A 20,332-nucleotide genomic window follows, 5' to 3' on the forward strand; every position below is an offset into this window, starting at 1 on the left:
TGTGAACATGTATGTCAAGTGTGTCAGTTTATCTAACATTTATCTTTAAGTGTGTGAATCATTACCAGGACGTTGGATTGACAAGGAAAACCAACTGTTCAGTGCGGCTCAAACAACGCTTCATTGTGATTTTCTATTGATTATTGTGTTTATGAAACAGTAGGCTGTTATAAGTGAAGCCCTGTGTTTGCTGTTGAGATCGAATAAAATGACTTCCATATTGTTTGTGCTTAAGTCTGTTAATATTTTAGTCAAAGACGCTGATCGCACACCAAATCGAGATGTTTAACATGAACGCCGGTTTAACTGAAGGTATTTATTTTGCACCCATTTGTAACAAATGCCATTTGTTACAAAAGGCACCTTGCATGACAAAAAGGTGTTATTCACCATGTATGCTTTTTCTGCCATTCTACAATAATTTGCTTCTTTTACGAGTATAAACCTTTTAATCTTTATTTATTTAAATGTTTTTCATTGTTTATTTGGAATGCTGGGTATGTTTTCAAAAGGCCTGTGAATTTTCTGCAAAAAAATAAAAAAATAAATCACAGCTGTCTTCTGTGATGCTCTGACCTGATTATTAATGTTCATTCAACATTAGGGCACCATCTTTTGGCGTAGATTATGCACTGCATCTTCTGGCTGTTTTGTGTGAATATTTGCATAATAAGATTATTATTGTTGTAATTTCAGGTCTTCCAACACACCTAGCTCACCTTACATTTTAAGCATTTTCTGATGTTGCGGTGACAAAATAAATCAAACAGCAATTAAAATTAGCATCATTTCTTTTACAAGATGAATCAACAGAAAACTGAAATCAAAGTATTATTTTACTAAAACCATAAAATATATATATATTAAAAAAAATCAGTAAGAGTTGTGATCAACATTGAAATGGAGTTAACAGAGTCTGCATTGTGCGAATGCTAACCTGTTAACCAAAGCAGCACACGGGTATGGGGTGAAATGTATGACTTAAAAAAAAAAAAAACATAGCTGGATTTAAGATCTGAAAATTATTGTTTTCTACATAAAACATAAATCCATCTGCATAACGCGTACGCAGGCACAGCCAGGCTGGGGACTCCTGCCAAGAGGAAGATCGCTGCGTTGATCCACGAGGGATACTCCACTGACGTCAGAGCCGGAAACACGTCCTGTAAGCACAAAACTTTATCATCAGCGCGTACTTCGGTGAAATGTCGATAATACACGTTATTATAATTATTTACATAAAGGAAGAGACATAGAGGAGATAAAACTGCTGTAAATTTAAAACTTTTAAAACTATCACAAACTTTTAAACAAGATGGAAACGATTGCCTCACGGAAAAATAACAGAAGGTGACACAACTTAATATGTGTTTTTTTTTTTTTGTCAAGCTACCACTAAAGATATGTGTTAGTGGCATTTTAGATTATATTAATTTGCAATTGAGAGCAGACAGTGTTCAGAGTAGCTTATGATTTGACATCCTCACGAGAACATCGCCTTGATTCTCCAAGAACTCGTTGACTGCTTTTTACCCCTGGTAAGGTGCAGACCACTGAAAACTAGTCCAACTAACCCAACTTCAAAATAACCCAGCTTTGCCCGTTCCTTTTAATGAACAGATGTAACTTGGTCACAGAGTTTCATATCTTACAGAGTTGGGGTCCCAGACTAAGTAGGTGAGCTTCTGTTGTACTTGAGTAACCAGATAGAAAACGAGGATGACGAAGACAATCAGCGGACTGACGAATCTCCACGTAACCTGCCAGAAGATTGACGGCTTACATCCAACCATGAACTCTATGTCCTTGTTGAACCTGTTTTTAAAAGAGAATGTATTTTTAACAATAACTGGCACACTTGGATGAATTTTAAAGATAGTATCTTGAGTGAATAGTTTGGAAAGGTCAAGTCACCTGTCTACGCCGTAAATGTAGACAACAGCTATCATCTCAAACAATCCGATGGTCAGCAGAGGAACTGATCCAGCAAAATTATCGAAGAAAGAGACCCAATAAAGGCCTGAATTCTGCGTAAACAGCAGGCAGATGATGAAGGAGACGACACACGTCAGCCCTGAAACAGACGTACAGGAAACCAGTGGAGGTCGTGTTCAAAGGCAACGAATGCTTCTGGAAATAGTCGGGTTACCAGTGAGTGCTTCGTGGGGCAATTTTTTAGGAAATATTTGCAAGTCTTTCAGTGGAACCACCACTCCCTCGATGTTCCCGAACAGCGTGGAGAGTCCCAGGCAAAGGAGCATGACGAAAAAGAGGACGGACCAGACAGGAGAGCCGGGCATCTTGGTGATGGCCTCAGTGAAGACGATGAAGGCCAGACCTGTTCCCTCCACTCCCTGAGCGAGTAAGCACACGTTGATCATCACTTTAATTATTTATAGCATTAAAAAAAAAATCTCATGTATTTTTTTAAAAGATGAACTGATTGTACTTGTGGATTGGACTCCAGTTTTTATCAAATTTTGGCCTACTAATAAAAATTTAAGACATTTTCAAATTTTCTGTAAAAGCTAGAATTAATTAATTCTGTTTGAATTAAAGTAATTCTATGAATTAAAAAGCAATAAATTAATGAATTATCTCTCTCTCTCTCTCTCTCTCTATACATACATACATATATATATATATATATATATATATATATATATATATATATATATATATATATATATATATATAAGTTATTGTAGATTTGAAACACAATAAAGTTTTTTTTTACACACGTGGCTTCTTGGAAACAAAATGCTATATTTATGCTAAATTTATTTGGGAAAAGTGTTCCTAAAATGTTTTAGTCTCATCAACAAGAACATATGATCCACAGATGTTTGTGTTTTAGTTTTCATTTGTGTTCTGATCATTTTGCGGTTTTTGTTACATTTCCAGGCTTTCCATATTCAGTTCCTTTCTCTGCCAATTATTGTGGTCAAAATCTTGTCGTATAGTTAATTCCTTGTTGTTTAGCTTCTTTCTTGTGTTCTGTTTGTGTTATTTTCAGGGTTCTGTGTGTTCAGCTCCCTCTGTATTGTCTGTGTTTATTAGACTAACCAGCACCGACTGTTGTAGAAGCTTAAATCAGAAAATGCCGTTCTTTTCAAATAGATTTTGTGCGTCCTCTGGTGTTGATTTTAAACACCTCGATGACATTTTGAAGAAAATATCTTCAAGTGTTCTTCCCTCAGTAACAGAAGAAGGTTACTTTTTGCACAAACTATCTACAATTTGTTGCATTCACTAATCAGGAAAAAATTCAGATTTTAAAATATTTGACTCTTTAAGCTTCTAATTATTTTATAAAATCATCCGAAGGTGATTCCTGGGTGAATCCCTAACGGATTTTCTTTTATTTTAAGAGTTTACCTCACTGAGGAGTTTCTGCATGTCACAGGTTTGGAGGTTCAGTCCAAGCATGACATGGGGATAGGAGCTGTTTAGGTGATTTAAGGCTGCATCGTAGTTACTTGACGTGATGTTGTCTTCAGGAAGATCAAACGTATTTAATAACCTCACAATGTTTCTAAAACGAAAAGCAGAGGAGAATTTTGAATCGTTTTAGATGCGATTAAAGCGTTGGTTATTTTATGTGTTGTATACAAAACGTACCGTACTTACTCACTGATACAGGTGTCGTATTTCTCAGTGGCTCTGAAGCCGATGATGGAGTAGGTCACCAGGGCAGCATAGATCGACGTGAGTCCAGTTACGACAGACAGGATCACAGCATCTTGCACACAGTTGTTGCTGGAGGGGGAAAGAAATGTACAGAAAAGGGAAGAGACTCAGAAACTGCACTGTGTTGGGAAGAAAAGATAAAATGTCCACGTCTTACTGAACAGGGTTGTAGCTTGAGAAGGAGATGAGGCCTCCCCATGCCAAACCAAAGGCGTAAAACACCTGAGCTCCTGCATCCAACCAAGTCGTTGGTTTAATCAACTCCTCCGCCTTAGAGAGAGAGAAACAGTGAAGAGACGTGGCAGAGTTTCTCCTGATGGGTTTCCTCGAGATAAGGAGTTAATTTCCATATTTCATTTGGAAGATGGAGTCAGGTTTAACACACACACCAATCATCTTGTGATCTCACAAAAAAACTAAAGGCCTTAACATGACTGACAAAGTTTCTTCAGGTTTTTCTCGAGAAAACTCGTGAACCATCTGGAACTTGTTATCTCGAGAAAAGCATCAGGAAATTAACTTATCTTGAGAAAACCTTTGGGAAATTAACTCATTACTTTGATGAAAACTTTGGAAAACTAAGTAGTTGTCTTGTGAAACGTGAAATTAACTCGTTATCTTGAAAAAAAATGGAAAATTAACTTGCTATCTCGAGAAAACCTTGCAAGGGACAAACTTGTTATATCAGGAAAACCACTGGGGGAAAAAACAGTATCTGCTCTCACCTCCTGTAGCATCGACTTGTGACATCACAAAATAATGTTTGGTTTGTAAAAAAAAAAAAAAGCATAAAACGCACATCTGGTGTGAAGAGGAATTTTATCCCGCTCACGGCACCTTTCAGAGTCGCTCCTCGGATCAGGAAGATGGCCAGCACTATATAAGGCAGGATTGCTGTGACGTAAACCGCCTGAGGTCATGATGAGAGAAAAAACCTGCGATAAGTGGTTATTAGAGGGCATGGTCGGCCCAAGGCAGAAACAAACAATAAAGGCTGCTACGTTGAATTTGAACCTCCACACCAGCAGGGGGAAGTGTCACAAAAGTTAACATTTGTACAGAAGAAGCTTTCTACTGGTTCTGATCAGACTCATCTCACCTACTGTTCCCTCATTCTCTATGATGAATGACAATTTGCCATGTTTTTTATTTTATTTTTTTAAATGAACTAACCTTCCCTGAAGTGCTTATCCCTCTAATGCAGCAGATCGCAACAATTGTCCATGCTCCCAGCAGACAAACCACCATTGGCCACTGGATTCCCTCAGACTCAGATATGGAGGCAGAACTATTCAGAGTCTCTCTGTAAAAGAAATAATCCACAGTGGAGCTCCGCTGGCATTCCGATATAAATTCTGAATAAGGAAAATAAAACCAAAAAAACATTAAAGTTAGCTAGTCAGTAATGATATCTTGTATCTGGTGATGTGGACAGGTGTTGTCTGAAAAGGTGTAATTGAATACCTGTCCCATTTTCACTCAGTGGACACTGAGCCCATGGTAGAGGCTGCTGAAAAGAGTTGAGGAGATACCAGAGGATCCAGGCTATCAGGGTGTTGTAGTACAACGCAACCAAGAAAGACACCAGCATGGAGGCGATACCTTTGTGCGGACATCATGACAGATGTAACACAAAGTCAAGGTACTGAAATGTAATGTATTTTTTTGTACCCACCAACTCCAGTCAAATAGGGGCTGATGGCGCTCCACACCCCGACGCTGCCTTTCCTCAGACGTTGACCAATGGCGAACTCCATCAGTAGGAGAGGCATTCCTTCCAGCACCAGCAGGATCAGGTAGGGAATCAGAAAGGCACCTGGAAAAGGTAGCAGTCCATGCTAGCCGACACTTTTCTTTCACTATAATTTGGAATTTTGAGGTGAAAAATGACTAAATTTTAAGTTTTCTCAGTGGAATGCTTAATGCATGTTAGTTGAAAGGAAAAATAAGCTGTGAAAAGAAGGCATGCACTGATCCGCTTTTTCCAGTTCTGGTACCGATACAGATATCTGAGGTTTAGTATCGGTCAATACCGATCCGATACACAAAATGATGCTGAATTGACTTAAAATGCTTCTTAAACACAGACATAAAGGTACTGAACTGCAAATTCATTTGATAACTTTGCACTGGTACTGCACACTGAAATACACCAATAGCTTCACAAGCTTGGTAAAAATAATCCAACAGTGCCATTAGGATTATAACAGTCAATGTAAAATAAATAATAGAGAAACTGAAACTGACAAAAATGATAGGTTGACTATCTTGGTCAAATGAAGAACAGGCTGTCAGGGTTTACTGCAGTTTGTTTGTAAAAAAAAAACAAACAAAAAAACTGCAGCAAATTTTATTTCAAATGTTTCATAAAGTGCAAATAGGAGTTCCATATATAATGTAAAATAACTAATAAATCATGACTTCTCTCAGAGTGCAAAGCATAGAATTAGGCTGCCCTTATCGATTGGCCACATTGTCAGCAATTTAAACCAGATCACATATCTCATGTTTTTTTGCTATTGTAGCATTTTAGCAGTCTCTCAAACAGCAGCTCTAAAATGTTTCTTTGACATCCAAACGAGCTAAAAGTCCAGCCATTTGCCCGATTGTTGTGTCGTCTTATAAAATCTAATCAGTTTGGACGAGACTGGATGTTCACCACTTTTCCTGTTCACACTCATTCACCTTGTAAACATTATTGCCACTGAAGGTACTTTGTCCTCTTCAAACATTTAAACATTGGTTTCCAATACTTTATAGTGAAAAAAAAAGATTGGGAAATATGTGTGTGTGGGAGGGGGAGGTTCTACCTGAATTCCTTAATTTTTTTGAATTAGTTTATTTTTTATTTAAATCTTTAAAATACTGAATTTTTACGCGTTTTATTTTTTTGTCTAATTACGTCCTTTTGTGCAAAACAATCAAACAGGTCAGTAATTACACATAGAGTTCTCTTTACTCTTACTTCAGCAATTTGTTGGATAGCTACTTTTTAATTCTCCTTAATAATATGTTGAGGTGGTTCTACTGTTATTTTGAGCTCTTTATTTTTACCCAATTCTGTCGTTTTGCACTATTATTAATACAAAGCAAACTGCGTGCAACTTTATTTGCACTCAAATTCAAAATTTCACAAATATTTTTTTTCTCTTGCAGATTCTTAAAGGAAGGATGAAAAAAAAATTGTTGTGTTTCTTGTTTAGGACTAGAAAATAATCTCTGCTAATTCGTGTTAGCGTACGTTCTTTCATCTACTGAATTTAATTGGAACCAATCCCTAATACAGAATACATAAAAACATGGTAAGAAACCATAAAAATGTTGAGCATTAATCAGAATCCGAACAACTGGAGAGCGATTGTTTGAAATGTCAACATCAGTATTGACACCCTAGTGTTACCTTCATGTATCTATTTGATCATGAGACAGTGAGGAAGAGGTCATCCCAGGCCATTGTCCAAGTTAGTCACTGAGGCTTTATGCTGTGTAAAGTGAGGAATAAGGGATTTATTGTTTAGATATGATACTGCCGACAGAAGGCCGCCGTCACCTCGCAGGTACAGGCAGCGTTTATTTATGTCTGTTTGAACAAAAGGACACATCAGAGATCGGTAATCAGTCACAACTAATCGTGAACAACTATAAAGATTAGACGTTGTTTAGAACATAACGAGGGCTTATTCTAATGAAGTGCTCCCTTTACGTGTGACATATTTACTTATTTAATCTCTAAATTAATGCTATTTGTCAGTATTTTAGACATCAGTTACAGAAGAACTGAACTAATAAACCCAGATGAAACTCAGTCCAGTTCAGAATAACATAGGATAGAGACTGCTTTTAAAACATTTCCTAATGCCACATGGCTCAATGTGCAGCATCAATATTAATTTCTCGCATAAATCATATGCAATGGAAACACACACGTAAATTATCTTTAATCTTTAAGCAAAGGCATCTAAAGCCTGAGAATAATTAAAATAACCTCTTGGCAAATTCATGAACAAAGTGCTTTGCATTCGTCCATAAGTGATTTATTAACTCTCTGCGTGGCTGTAGGTTCACTGGACCAGTCATTTTCTTCACAGGAAGAAAATTTCAGCTATTTTTTTTTTTTTTAGCATTTCAGCCTTTTAGATTAAAAAAAAAAAAAAAAAAGTACAATTAGTGCGCATCATCATGCGTTCAGATTTCAGTCTGTTATTCACATCACTCACCTCCTCCGTGACTCTGACACAGGTAAGGGAAGCGCCACACGTTCCCCAGACCGATACAGAAGCCCACACAGGTCAGAATGTACTGGGCCTTGTTGTCCCACTGGGGCCGCCCCTCCGCATCCTCTTTCTCCATCCTCTCCAGGTCGTCGTAGTCGGGGATCCGGAGCTCTAGGCCCGGGTTGGGGAGCACCAGCCTCATGCTGAAGCCGCGTGTAAAACTGATCGTGCGTCTGCTGCCGCCTGTTTGCAGCGAGGAGATGGAGTGCGCACAAGTCGCTGTTTACACAGCAGCCTTCAGCGGTCATTACACAAATTTATGGTCTTTTACTGCTTTGCTCCATGAATAGATAAACAAATAGCAAAGCTTTGCATTTATTTTTTGAGTACTCAGTGGTTTTTCATGCAAAGAGCTAAAAATAAAAGTCCTGGATTACTCATAAACTTTGGAAAAAAAAAAAAAAAAACATGTTGAGGGCAAAAAGAGCCTGATTTTAATTAGTCAAAAGGTAATTATTGGTCAAATCTTTAAATAATTCATTAACCGTCCTATCTATTATCTTCACATATTTAATATATATGTGCGTACATATGTTGTTGTATTGAGCGCTAAACAGGCCAATAAGAAATAACATTTCACATAATAACTTACATAAACTAATAATATATAAAATATACACCAAACAATTATTTGTCAATGAGTGTCATTAGATTCTTTAAAAATGCTAATAATTACATTTACATATTTTTATTTGAAATCTGTATTAAAATGTTTTCATAAACTATGTCATTATTTTGGTATATATGTTTGTTTGTTTTTTAGTTAATATATATATATTTTTAACTGTTCATCTCAATAATTTTAACCTGAACACAAATTCAACTAAATTATCTTCCAAAGCAGAATTAAAATTACTTTAGAAAATACAAATACTTAATTTATTACTACATCTAATGTCTGATGATTGGGAATTTTAATGCATTTCTTTTGCATGCAATTATTTAATTTAATACGGAATTTAAATAATAATCATTGAAATATGCTTTTCTTTCATGTATATTTAAAGTTTCATCAAAATGACCAGATATGCAAGTATTACATAATAATATTATGATATTGTATAAGTTACTGATGCTGTGATTGGTGCCACTGATGGCCACTAATAGAGCAGCAGCAGATCATAAATGTATTTTCAGTCGTCGGGGCCAACGCTGCTCCGTGAAGTTCTTCCTGACGAAGAACTTGATGTTCATGAAGGAAATTAGTTTTTTTATTTGAAAATTTGTGTACTAAAATATTAATAAAAACATATATTTGTTCCTTTTTGGCCCTTATTTAAATGTTGCAATTTTCTTCCCCCCCCCATAAATGTTTTCCTTTTAGGCGTAATGAATGTATGTTTACTGTGGTCAATTTCTACAACTGCAACATATGCTTAAGAAGCTCAACCACTATTTCATTGTGTTATGTGTATTTTTATTTTTGACTTACATCTGAGCAAATGAGCACATACATATCATATCAACTGTAAATGTGGAGCGGCAATATACATGCGACCTAAAATATCTTAACACGGGGACTAATTTTTGTAAAGCGGTGCCTAAAAAACGTAAACCCCTTTGACAAAGTAATTTTACATTTTTCCAATCACAGAAATGTCAAACATTTTGTAGTGCTCAAACGTATGAACATAAACTATCCATCTAAAAAGCTTACATTCAACATTTAAACCATAATTTTGAACATATTAGAAAAAAAACTATTAACACAATATCAAAAGAATAATAAGACATAGAAATAAGATTATTTCATGTCTCTATTGGATTTTTGCATTGAAGCTCACATAAATTGCAAGCTAATGTTTCTGAGCTACAAGCAGCTGAACTAGCTTAAAAACAAACTGTGATTTTTATTAGCCTAAAGTATTTACTTCAAAAACTGTTTTAAAATTCTGGCATTTCAATTCTTGACGTTTAGTAAACCTAGCTTAACTATCAGGTTTAGCTAAGCTATGCTGCATATTATCGGAACAGCACTTGAAGCATTTAGGGTTAGCACACAACCTCCAAAATGTTGGCTATGCAAACAAAGATGATGCCAGTTTTCATTTAACAAGATGAGTTCCAATTTCTTTTGTTTAGTACAGAATACAATGCGCAGAAAGTGGAGAATACCTGGATAAACCCAACATGTAATGTTACTTTTAATAGTAAGTAAAACAGAACTGCAAATATTTGTCGAAGTCAAAAACAGACATTGGTGTTTCTTAAGCAATAATTTCAACAGGTACAGTTAAAAGAGAATTTCCCAAACTAGAACAATACTTGGTGTATTTAAAGGATCAAACTACAAACTACTTCTCTGGAAATTATTTGTGAATTGAGCTGGTAACCTTCAGTGATGTGTCTCAGAAATATTGAAAATTATTTTTGACCAAACATTCAAAGTGTCTCAATTTTTGGTACCCTAAGCAGTATTACCAAACAGATCATGTATTACTTTATGTCCCCCCCATGTTCTGTTCATGACTAAACCCATTCATGGTTCTATTGGAGTAACCCATATATCAATCCAAAGATGTACTTTGGATTTATTTGCCCCCCCCACCCCCACATGGACAATACAGAGAGGAGAGCCGCTCATGCTTGGGGCAAATACTGAACAACATGGTTCCTCCCCAATCAGAAACCCCAGTTCATCTTACAAACTAGGTTCCCAAACGTCAACAGTACTGCTCAAATCAACCAGAACCCACAAACAAGATCAATAATTTTAGTGCTTACAACAATGTTTCTGATATTTCATCAACTCAAACAGTTTGTGTTGCTATGTGACTTTCCCATTAGGTGAATTCTTATTTATCCCAAACTATTTAAATAATAAAGGTTCTACAGAGCTCAGTGTCTCATTTCACTGTTTATTCTGTACTAGCATACAGAGATACAACTAGTTTGTCTTTAAGTACATCTTCATGCACAAGCCCATGCCGCTCATGCTGTTTGTATTGCCAATATTGTACACAGTGAGACGTTTTCATACTACGTAAGTGTATTATTCACAATCCCTTTATGCCTTAACCTAGTCAATAATACCTTTACTGCTGTCATTGCATGGCATAATTGGATGGTTTCTTTAGTAAAAACACTAAAACGTAAGGCCTATCCATGCTTTGTAAGAACAGAGCCATTTGTTCGCTCTCCCAAGGATGCAAGAACGAAGTGACGTGATTCTGCTTTTACCGCTCCTTGATATTTCTTGACAGACATTGTTGGGGAAACTATGATGGCTTTCTAGAAGTTGTGCACAAGGGTTATATATGAAAGAACTTGGACATTGTTCTTGCAGCCCTGGCAGAGAGAACAAACCTCTCTGTTCTTGTGGAGTATTTAGTCGTCTCTATCTTTGCCTTTCAAAGATAACAGTGAGTCTTCGGCGTGTTGTTGCATCATTACAACACACCAGCAAAGTCCAATAAACATAATTTACAAGTTTGTTGATATTAAATAGCCAAAATAAGTACATTTATCTAAAACTTCATTTTGTCACTCATTTGTATTTTGGCAGAGATTGTGTCCACTGTACTGTCGCTGTAGTCCTTTTTGCAGAATTTCCTCTGGATGAGCTTGTAAAGGGCAAAGATGGGGATGGCTAAACTGGGAACTCCAGCCAGGATGAAGATCATGGCGTAGATCCATTGTGGGTAGTAACGCTCAGCGAGGGTGGGGAAGCTCTCCTGTAAGCAGAGCAGAAGATTTATCAAACCAAGGTTTGCCCACAACCACAATTAGAAGAAAAGACAGTTGGGGTGAATTTTTTCTTCTTTGCATATTTGTAGCCGGTGGAGTGCCAAACTTACCGCCTCCTGGTCCCAGACCAGATAGGTGAGTTCCTTCGTGACTTGGGTGACAAAGTAGAAAATCAGGATGAAAATCATGATGAGGGGGCTAATCACTCTCCACGTCGCCTGCCAGAAGATATTGGGTTTGTGGCCGATCATAAACTCAAGGTCCTTATTAAACCTGTTCCAAAGCAATAATAGAGAGATGCACGGAGGTGAATCTGACGGAAGTCGTAAAAGTCAACCTTATTGTTTTTTTCTGATAATATATCTCAAGAAGTTCAACAGATTTAGATACAAACATCTTTGCATTCTTTATATGACATTTTACAATGGATGACTTAAAGATTTTCAAACATGTTTACATGTTTATAGGCTTCTATACCTTCTGTTACCTTTTTAGTAACAGCTAAAAATAAATGTTTTCTTAACTCATAACCCAGGTGGGGACAATAAAACAAAACACAAATCATATTTTCCATTCTCCAAATGGCTGCAAGACACATTCTGTACTTTTCTTATCTCTTGTCCGATGACTCTGACACATTATCTCCACTACAAGGACAGAATATAACACTTGGCTAGTTCCTGCTTTGTTTGGACTGTAATAGCATCTTACTGAACATCAGACACCACCACTGACTAGAACTAGTCTCAGCCTTTATTTCTTTTTATGGCTGTACTTTTGACTTTGACCATTCAAATGATACACTGTGTTCATCGATGGTCTTGCGTGAATTCCCCATTTAAAAAAAAAATGTTCAGGCCAGGCAGGCGAATCTTGTAGCAAAAATCTTGAATGGATAATTTCTGAATCCAGACTGTGGCAAAATATCCAAATCATGACACGAAGTGAGGCAGAGGGTTCATGATAATGAGACACAATTTTGGTGTTTGACAAACAGATATGCTTTGTTGACCAAAGAAATTATGAATTGAGTTATCACTAAGCAATCAGTGCAATTTTATTTATTTATGAACTTTATTGCAGGAAAATAGAAGATATCTTTTCACTGCATTTCATTCTTCTGCTCATTGCCTGACCTTCTTATCTTTATCTGAGTGTTTGGTGGCACCCTCTGGGAGAATTATAGTCCCTGTCAGCATGGCAGAAATGTATGCTGTTTGGTTTGTTTCTTAGGATAGCCATTGCCATGACGACGTACTACAGCGTTGACCTCCACAGAGAGCCCAAGCTACCCTTATTGGGGGGATGACAAATCCCATATTGAGTGATAATATAAACGTTTTAGCCAACTTTGGTGCACGTCTGATAATGAACGTTTAAATTACTGTTGGCTAGCTCATGCAAGCTGAAGTAAGGTAATATAACTCTTGTAAAAAGCCTTATTACAGTAGCATAATGTCTCACTAAAAAATTGTACACAGTGATCTTTGGAGATAAAGATACCCTTGGGGCCTCTGACCATCCATGTTTATTGTAGCTCCAGCTTTTTTAAACTTCTAATCTGTTGCTCTGACTGCAGAGATGGGCAGGTTCAGCTAGTAGCTATCATCTTGTAGCCATTTCCTGACTTCTGAAGAGAGACACCTTTACATCCTATGGTAGAAATATCAACATTTGTGGGCAAAATCACAATTGACTGCCCGTGACTCACCTGTCCATGCCATAGATGTAGACAACAGAAATCATTTCAAAAAATCCGATGACCAGGAGCGGAATAGAGCCTGCAAAGTTATCAAAAAGAGCCAGCCAGTAGTTCCCAGAGCGAAGAGCGAAAATGAGCCCAAGAGCTAGAGATATGAAGCATGTCAGACCTGAAAACACAACGCAATTTGTCACTCTGTTGTCATCGGATCGCATATGGAGAAAGTTTGACTCTGCATTGATCAACGAAACTAGGAGAAACTTACCACTGATAACTTCTTTGGGCCAACTCCTGGGTAGCAGTTTGAGATCCAGCAGAGGAGCTATAACACCCTCAATGCTGCCAAACATAGTGGAGAGGCCGAGGCAGAAGAGCATGATAAAGAAGAGAACAGACCAAAGAGGGGAAAACGGCATCTCTATGATGGCTTCTGTGAAGACAATGAAGGCCAGTCCTGTTCCTTCCACACCCTAAAGAAACACAGACCCCATTATTCTGCCATACATGCAAGACTTCTTTTCTTTTTCTTTGTAAAAATGGAAGAATACACATCGTCTTACCTGGCTAAGGAAAGTCTGCATGTCACAGTTCTGCAGGGACAATCCCTGGATGACATCCGGACTCGTGTGGTTGAGGTGAGTCAGAATTTCGTCGTAGTTGCTCTGTGTGATGTTGTTCTCGGGGTAGTTGAAAGTGTTCATCAGCTTCAAGATATTGCTGTAAAAAAAAACACCTTAGTATCATTTGAATCCAGTTTGAATAAAACAAGCTCACTTTGTAAGTATTTGACTCACTCTCCGAAGCATTCATCGTATTTCTGTGTCGCCCTGAAGCCGATGATGGAGTAGATAACCGTTGCTGAGTACACCGAGGTGCAGCCGTTGATGATGGAGATGAGGACAGCGTCCTGCTCGCAGTTGTTGCTGAAATGAGCATTTTGAGGGACTTTGTGTGAGGTGGGCTGGAGAAAATACCTTCCCCTCGTTTTTACTGAACCACCAGCTCACTTACTGCACAGAGTTGTAGCTGGAGAAGGAGATGAGACCTCCAAAAGCCAAAGAAAAGGAGTAAAATACTTGGGCTCCTGCATCCAGCCAGGTTGAAGGATTCATTAATTCATCTACCTGAAAAAAATATATCAAAAAATTCTTAGGAAAAACTACTATTACTTCCTAGAATGTTGTTAAACTTTTCCTTGGCCTTTAATAATTAGGTTTGATGGCACATCTAAATTAGAAGATTGACTGTTTGACACAACAGGAAAAGATAAGATCCAGTGGATGAATTTGCTAAATAACATGAGCTGCTTTTCTGTCTAAGTGACATCAGGTTGCCAATTTTAGATCCATTTTGTACACATAAGTTGTGGTTTTCTTCCCTCCAATGTCCATTTTGTACCTATATAGGTAAACCATTGCATGTCAAGGTACTTTTCTTTATTATAATGAAGATAAATACCTATAAAAAGGTTTAAATCTTCTATAATTTAACTGTGTACCTCAAGATATTTTTTCATTAACATTATTTTGTTCCTTCTGATCCAAAATGTTTGGGGTCTGGTAGAGTCTAGTCAAATAGGAGGATAGCTGCTGATCAAAACAAACTTCTGTTTGTCGATACTTTTCTTTTGAACTTTTCTTATTGCAGAATGTGACTACGTTAAGGATTTCCCCCAGAAAACTTGCTAACCCTGGTGTATGGGCAATAGGGCAGTCGTTCATTCAGTGGCCCGTCGTGTTTTTGAGTTAAAAAACATTTAAAGTTGACAGGAAATTAAAAGTATAACTTGATAATTATATGTTATGTGGAAGAACAACACCAGAACACCAACTCTAAAGTCTTAAAAAAATGCAGACATTTTAAAAAGACTTAAATAAATAAGCAATGCTAAGCCTGGTGGGGGCACATTTAAAGCCTGGTGGCCCGCCAGGCTTATAAAACACTGAGGGAAACCCTGAAGTTACTTTCAATTGCTGGTACGAAATGTACTGGTACATTATGAAACATCCCATTTAACTTAATTGTTAAAGTCGTTGGGTACAGAATTATCCAAACTACAAAAGGTAACGAGGGGAAACAGCCATCACCAGTTAGCCACCAGCACATTGGTTAATCTTACTGGTTCATCTTTCAAGGCAACATAAGATTTTACCAGTTTTGAAATGAAGGTTCATGGCAGAGACCTTGACAGTAATGTCATCTTTTTATCATTTGGTAGTTATCTCATGTTTCCTCCAATCATACGACTACTTATTGTAGATTTAGATTATCACAAAGGTAAGAGGATTGCTGGTCATTTCTGGAAATGCAGGCTGTGTCCAGATAAGATTAATAGCACTTTTATGGTCATCTTGTAAATATAAGGTTGCAGTTGCCAACTTTTATCTTTTACCATCTGATAGATGAGCATGGAAATAAATGCTATTCAGTTATCTTATTGTCCATATCTGTCAATGAGTTTAACTCTAACAATAGCTTACACTAAATTTCAAAGTTTATCCGCAGCACAAAGCCTAGTAAACTTCAAAGTGGATCATTTGTTAAAATAGCAATAAATCAGATAACACAATCTTGATAGCCATAAAAACTAAATCGGTCTATTAACTCCTGACTGGACTTTGTATCAAACAGAAACATAGCTCGCTTCATATGCATAAAAACAAAAGCGTGTTTGGGAGAATTCATGAGCAATTTAGCAGGAGATTTAGCTGGACAGGAATCATAGTCTGTCAAAAAATCTGTCAAAATCTCTTGCCATTGGGTCTAGGATTGAAAGTTATCCCCCTGGCTGTAAGCGAACATATTTACACCAGAATGTTCATTGATATGCCTTGCCCTGTCTTATTTTTAAAAATAAATTAAATATATCGTAAGACTTGACTAGATGAGGACAAAAATCTCCCAAAATGGGAAAAGAAGCATATCATGAAACCCTGGGAAAATTCCTACAGATGAAATCATTATGTGAGATCTGAGCATTGTTTTTAGCCTTACTTACCTACATGCTGCTTCAAATACCGGAAATAAGGGAAATAAATAAGCATGCAATGGGTGAAAACTGTGCAATTGTTTGGGACAAAATGGCAGCATAAGGCCACCAAATGAAAGAACCAATCGCTAAAGGAGCAACTAGACTCAGTGGTCACTTCATTCTCCTGCTACAGATTAGCAGAACAAGAAGTCAAACCCAACATAGAAGTGAACACTGTTTCACTCTTTAATCTACTAGCATTGTTAGAAGGATAATGAGTTAAAAACCCTTAGAAGACAGTTTTCAGAACAAGGAAAATGACCTTCGGCCAAACAGAATGCTATCATTGCCAAAAGACATCTACACCAACATAGTGCCAAGAAAGCAAGATTTTGAGAGAAACCAGTCACAATATTTATCAAAAATAGTCAAACTTCTTTCTTTTCTGTTACTTGGTAATAACATCGCTTACATCTGGTGTGAAGAGGTACTTTATTCCTTCTGTGGAGCCTTTTAGAGTCAGTCCCCGGACGAGGAAGATGGTGAGGACGAGATACGGCAAAGTGGAGGTGATGTACACGGCCTTAAATAAAAAAAAAAGATGGATGTTTGAACAATGACACAGGAGCCACCGCAGTAGAAGAGTTTTCCAGATGCAACGTGGCCTTCAGACCTTGCCGGTGGTCTCGATGCCCCTGATGCAGCAGACGTAAAGCACAGTCCAGGCGGCGATGAGGGCGAGAACCATCCACCACTGCAGTCCCCCAGACTCATCGATGGCCGCTGAAGTGTTCAGCGTTTCTCTGTACCAGAAGTAGTCGACGGTGGTGCTCCGCGCGCACTCCTCCACGTATCCTTAAGTGGGGCGGTAAAAACTCAAGATCAGTCGAGTGGAAGCCGAGTGTCAACAGCCTCGGCAGGAAACTCTTTACCCCGCGCCATAAAAGCAAATGGGTGCTCCGCTTCAAGCACCTACCCGTCCTGTTGGCATTGAGCGGACACTGGCTCCAGGGCAGAGGGTCTTGGAAGGAGTTGAAGAGATACCACATGATCCAGGCCATGATGGTGTTGTAGTAGACGCCCACCAGGAAGGACACCAGCATGGAGGCGATGCCTGCAAGCGAACGAAGGACAAGAAAAACATTTTATATTGATGTCCCTCCAGCATCGCTTTGACCAAGTAACTCCAACTCAAAATCACAGTTAGTGGAGTTGCTGTGTAATACAATAACTTCTAATAAGAAACACCCAATTGTATTAAATTATACTTGAGATTTTAGCAGTTTTACAATTTCTGAATTGATCAGAAATACTAAACTATGAGAAATAGTAAAGGGATGTTGACACAATATTACTACAAATGTATTCAAAATCACATGTTTTTCTGTTGCTTTAATGTTTTTTTTCTTTTGTACGCACCAACTCCTGCCAGGTAAGGATTGATGGATCTCCATACGCCCACGCTGCCTTTCCTCAGACGCTGACCGATGGCGAACTCTAAGTGGAGCAGCGGGATTCCCTCCAGAACCAGCAGGATCAGGAACGGGATCATAAACGCTCCTGAAAGGGGAAAAAAAAAATTAACATTTTGTGTGCTTCTACAATTAATTTTTTTGTTCTTTAGCAAGGGAGAAGTATTTAGCAGTGAGTTGCACAAACAAGCCATTGCGTAGAAACAGCTATAAACAAACCTGATTAAAAATTTATTTTATAAACCATGATTCACATTTTTGTCTTCCAAAGGAACAAATGAGAGTAATTCATTTTATTTGACTTTATATGCATTAATCCATTTTTCTGAATAGGTTTTCACACGAAAACTTAATGGACATTAAAATTTCACTTAAAAGTTATTTTTAAAAACTTACTTGGAATGACGTTTTCTTCTGAAAACGTAATTAATCATGCTTGAAATCTCCTCAAACAGAGCGAACTCCACGTATTTCCGTTAAAGTCTCTGATGCTACGGCTCTCCTCTTACCTCCGCCATGACTTTGACACAGGTACGGGAACCTCCAGACGTTGCCGAGCCCCACACAGAAGCCCACGCAGGTGAGCAGGTACTGGGCTTTGTTGTCCCACTGGGGTCGGTCCCCAGCCTCGTCCTTCTCCATCTTCTCCAGGTCCCCGTGGGACGGGATCCTGTCATCCAGTCCCGGATTTGGCAGCTTCAGTTTCAGCCTCATCGTGTCTCCTTTTGTAAAATTACCCCCCCCCCAAAAAATAAAAAAATAAAAAAATGTAGCTCCTAAATCTGTTTAACCACTTGTTACTCTTTTGCAAACCCTCCCAGCTGCCGAATCCTTTTTTTTTTCTATCTGAGAAACAGCCTTCTCTCTGGAGACGGTTGCTGACTGTCTCCCTCTGAGTCCTCAGTCCCTTCTGACTGCGGCTGGAAGAGTCAGTGAGGTATTGACTCCCACATCTGGCACCTTAACTGCAGTTATCAGTAGCTCATTACTGTCTGTGCAATGTCAGCAGGTATGCACGGGAAAAAAAAAAAAACAGCACCACCTCATTGATAGTGGTTAATGCATCACAGGAGCTGCTGGCGGCTACGTCTTCCCGCTGATGAGTTTACGCGTTAAGTTTATGAAGACCAGTCACGGAAGGACTAAAGTGCAATTGACTTTTTTGAGGGACACCTTTTTATTTTCTCTAAATAAAAAAAAGCAAATATTCAGTCTAACTATGTGTAGCACTCCTGTAGATTCACCAGCAGTGTAATTTGTCATGACCAAATATTTTCAGCGTTTCTATATATTGCAATAATTAGCCAAAGATGGGCCAACCAGTTAGTATGGGGCTTATTTGAACTGAGTCTGTAAAAGTCACTTTTAAGATGTTTGTGTTTTTTAGTACTTTTGCGTTTTAAATGCTCATGAAAGAAGGTCATGTACATTTGTGTGCTGGGGTGATGGTGGTGAAGAACCTGGGCACATTGCAGTCACTAAAGTCCATTACAAATATGCACAAAACTTTGTCTATATTCCATTAATGTCAAAAAACAACAATTCAATTTCACAATTGCGATGTCTTCATTTCATAAGAAACACAATTAAAATCACATGCAAGTTTGTTCACGTGGTAAGACATTAAAAGTCATGCCACGCCATCATCATCCAACTAGTTCCTCTTTCCTTCTTCTTTGTGGCAACATCCGCTTGTTGATCATGTGACTCGTGTGATGCGAAAAAAGTGTTTCCACTGCAGATTTGCGTAAAAAACCAATGTCAATTTGACCTAAAGAAAACCACCCAATCACGGTGCCAAAACGTTTTACTGAAAAATGAGTTTTTGAAATTGGTTTCTATTGAGTAAAATTACTTGGGAAATGTCTAATTGTGGATATCGTCAATGGAAAAACAGCCATTCAGTTGTTCATGAACTCCTTTCCAGTTGTACTCAGAACTGTGAAATTTTGACTCCCCAGCTTGAAAAATCAACTGGGAGACTTTCTGAAGTCAGATTTCACGTCTAGCCCCCAGGTGTGACTTTTAAGGTGGACTTTGCGTTTCAATATGGCTGCTCCTCGCATCTAGAGTAGTAAGTAAGTAAATAGAAACGTTTAATTTACAAGACACGAATGTAAGAGTGCGTCTAAAATCAGTGCTACATGTAGCACCTAGAACTCTAAATTTAAAGTAGTGTTCACTCATGAGCTACTGCAGACAATGCTCATGGGCATTACCGTGTTGAAATTCCAGTTTCTTAACTAGAAAGTTATTACTTCGGGTCTGACCTCAAACCCAGGTCAGAGTTCAAACTTTCAAGGCAACTGGAATCCAACATTAGTCCCCCAAAGTTCTCTAGAGTCAAACATGAGGCAGTGTGTGTCGGGTAGTTGAAGCTTTGTCCTTTGGTCATAACATGTGTGTGATCTCAAGAACAGCAATAGCTGAAAAAAATATTTGAACCTGATTGAAAGTGAGCTAAGTAGAAGGAAGTGAAATAACCAATCAACAATAAAGTGAGAGACTCATAACTGTGCAAAAGAAAAAAATATCA

General features: G+C 38.0%; 2 protein-coding genes across 2 annotated transcripts; both read right to left on the reverse strand.

The window, feature by feature from the left end:
* Positions 1–376: 376 nt before the first annotated feature.
* Positions 377–8,450, reverse strand: LOC106923131 (sodium-dependent neutral amino acid transporter B(0)AT1-like). The gene is made up of 12 exons (XM_014996020.2): positions 7,908–8,450; positions 5,366–5,506; positions 5,155–5,292; positions 4,864–5,045; positions 4,490–4,600; positions 3,848–3,960; positions 3,631–3,759; positions 3,379–3,535; positions 2,150–2,354; positions 1,915–2,074; positions 1,653–1,815; positions 377–1,163 (listed from the first exon to the last, which is right to left on the reverse strand). The coding sequence occupies exons 1-12, from the start codon at positions 8,104–8,106 to the stop codon at positions 1,023–1,025; spliced, it is 1,839 nt and encodes a 612-aa protein (XP_014851506.2). The 5' UTR covers positions 8,107–8,450; the 3' UTR covers positions 377–1,022.
* Positions 8,451–10,808: 2,358 nt separating this feature from the next.
* slc6a19a.2 (solute carrier family 6 member 19a, tandem duplicate 2) lies at positions 10,809–19,123 on the reverse strand. The gene is made up of 12 exons (XM_014996021.2): positions 18,306–19,123; positions 17,744–17,884; positions 17,301–17,438; positions 16,998–17,179; positions 16,797–16,907; positions 14,365–14,477; positions 14,148–14,276; positions 13,914–14,070; positions 13,619–13,823; positions 13,363–13,522; positions 11,762–11,924; positions 10,809–11,638 (listed from the first exon to the last, which is right to left on the reverse strand). The coding sequence occupies exons 1-12, from the start codon at positions 18,508–18,510 to the stop codon at positions 11,432–11,434; spliced, it is 1,911 nt and encodes a 636-aa protein (XP_014851507.1). The 5' UTR covers positions 18,511–19,123; the 3' UTR covers positions 10,809–11,431.
* Between the last annotated feature and the right edge of the window lie 1,209 nt (positions 19,124–20,332).

The sequence above is a fragment of the Poecilia mexicana genome, unplaced genomic scaffold (genome assembly GCF_051168715.1).
Source record: "Poecilia mexicana isolate PSO_F unplaced genomic scaffold, ASM5116871v1 scaffold_11, whole genome shotgun sequence".
NCBI classification, from domain to species: Eukaryota; Metazoa; Chordata; class Actinopteri; order Cyprinodontiformes; family Poeciliidae; genus Poecilia; species Poecilia mexicana.

Excerpts from the sequence above, each read along its gene's own strand:
- LOC106923131 (XM_014996020.2), bottom strand. The coding sequence starts at position 8,106 with ATGAGGCTGGTGCTCCCCAACCCGGGCCTAGAGCTCCGGATCCCCGAC. Across the intron at positions 5,046-5,154 it reads ACTGAGTGAAAATGGGACAG|AATTTATATCGGAATGCCAG; the intron begins GTATTCAATTAC and ends TTCCTTATTCAG. Across the intron at positions 2,075-2,149 it reads GCCCCACGAAGCACTCACTG|GGCTGACGTGTGTCGTCTCC; the intron begins GTAACCCGACTA and ends CGTCTGTTTCAG.
- slc6a19a.2 (XM_014996021.2), bottom strand. The coding sequence starts at position 18,510 with ATGAGGCTGAAACTGAAGCTGCCAAATCCGGGACTGGATGACAGGATC. Across the intron at positions 14,277-14,364 it reads TCCAGCTACAACTCTGTGCA|CAACAACTGCGAGCAGGACG; the intron begins GTAAGTGAGCTG and ends TGCTCATTTCAG. Across the intron at positions 11,639-11,761 it reads TGGTCTGGGACCAGGAGGCG|GAGAGCTTCCCCACCCTCGC; the intron begins GTAAGTTTGGCA and ends CTCTGCTTACAG.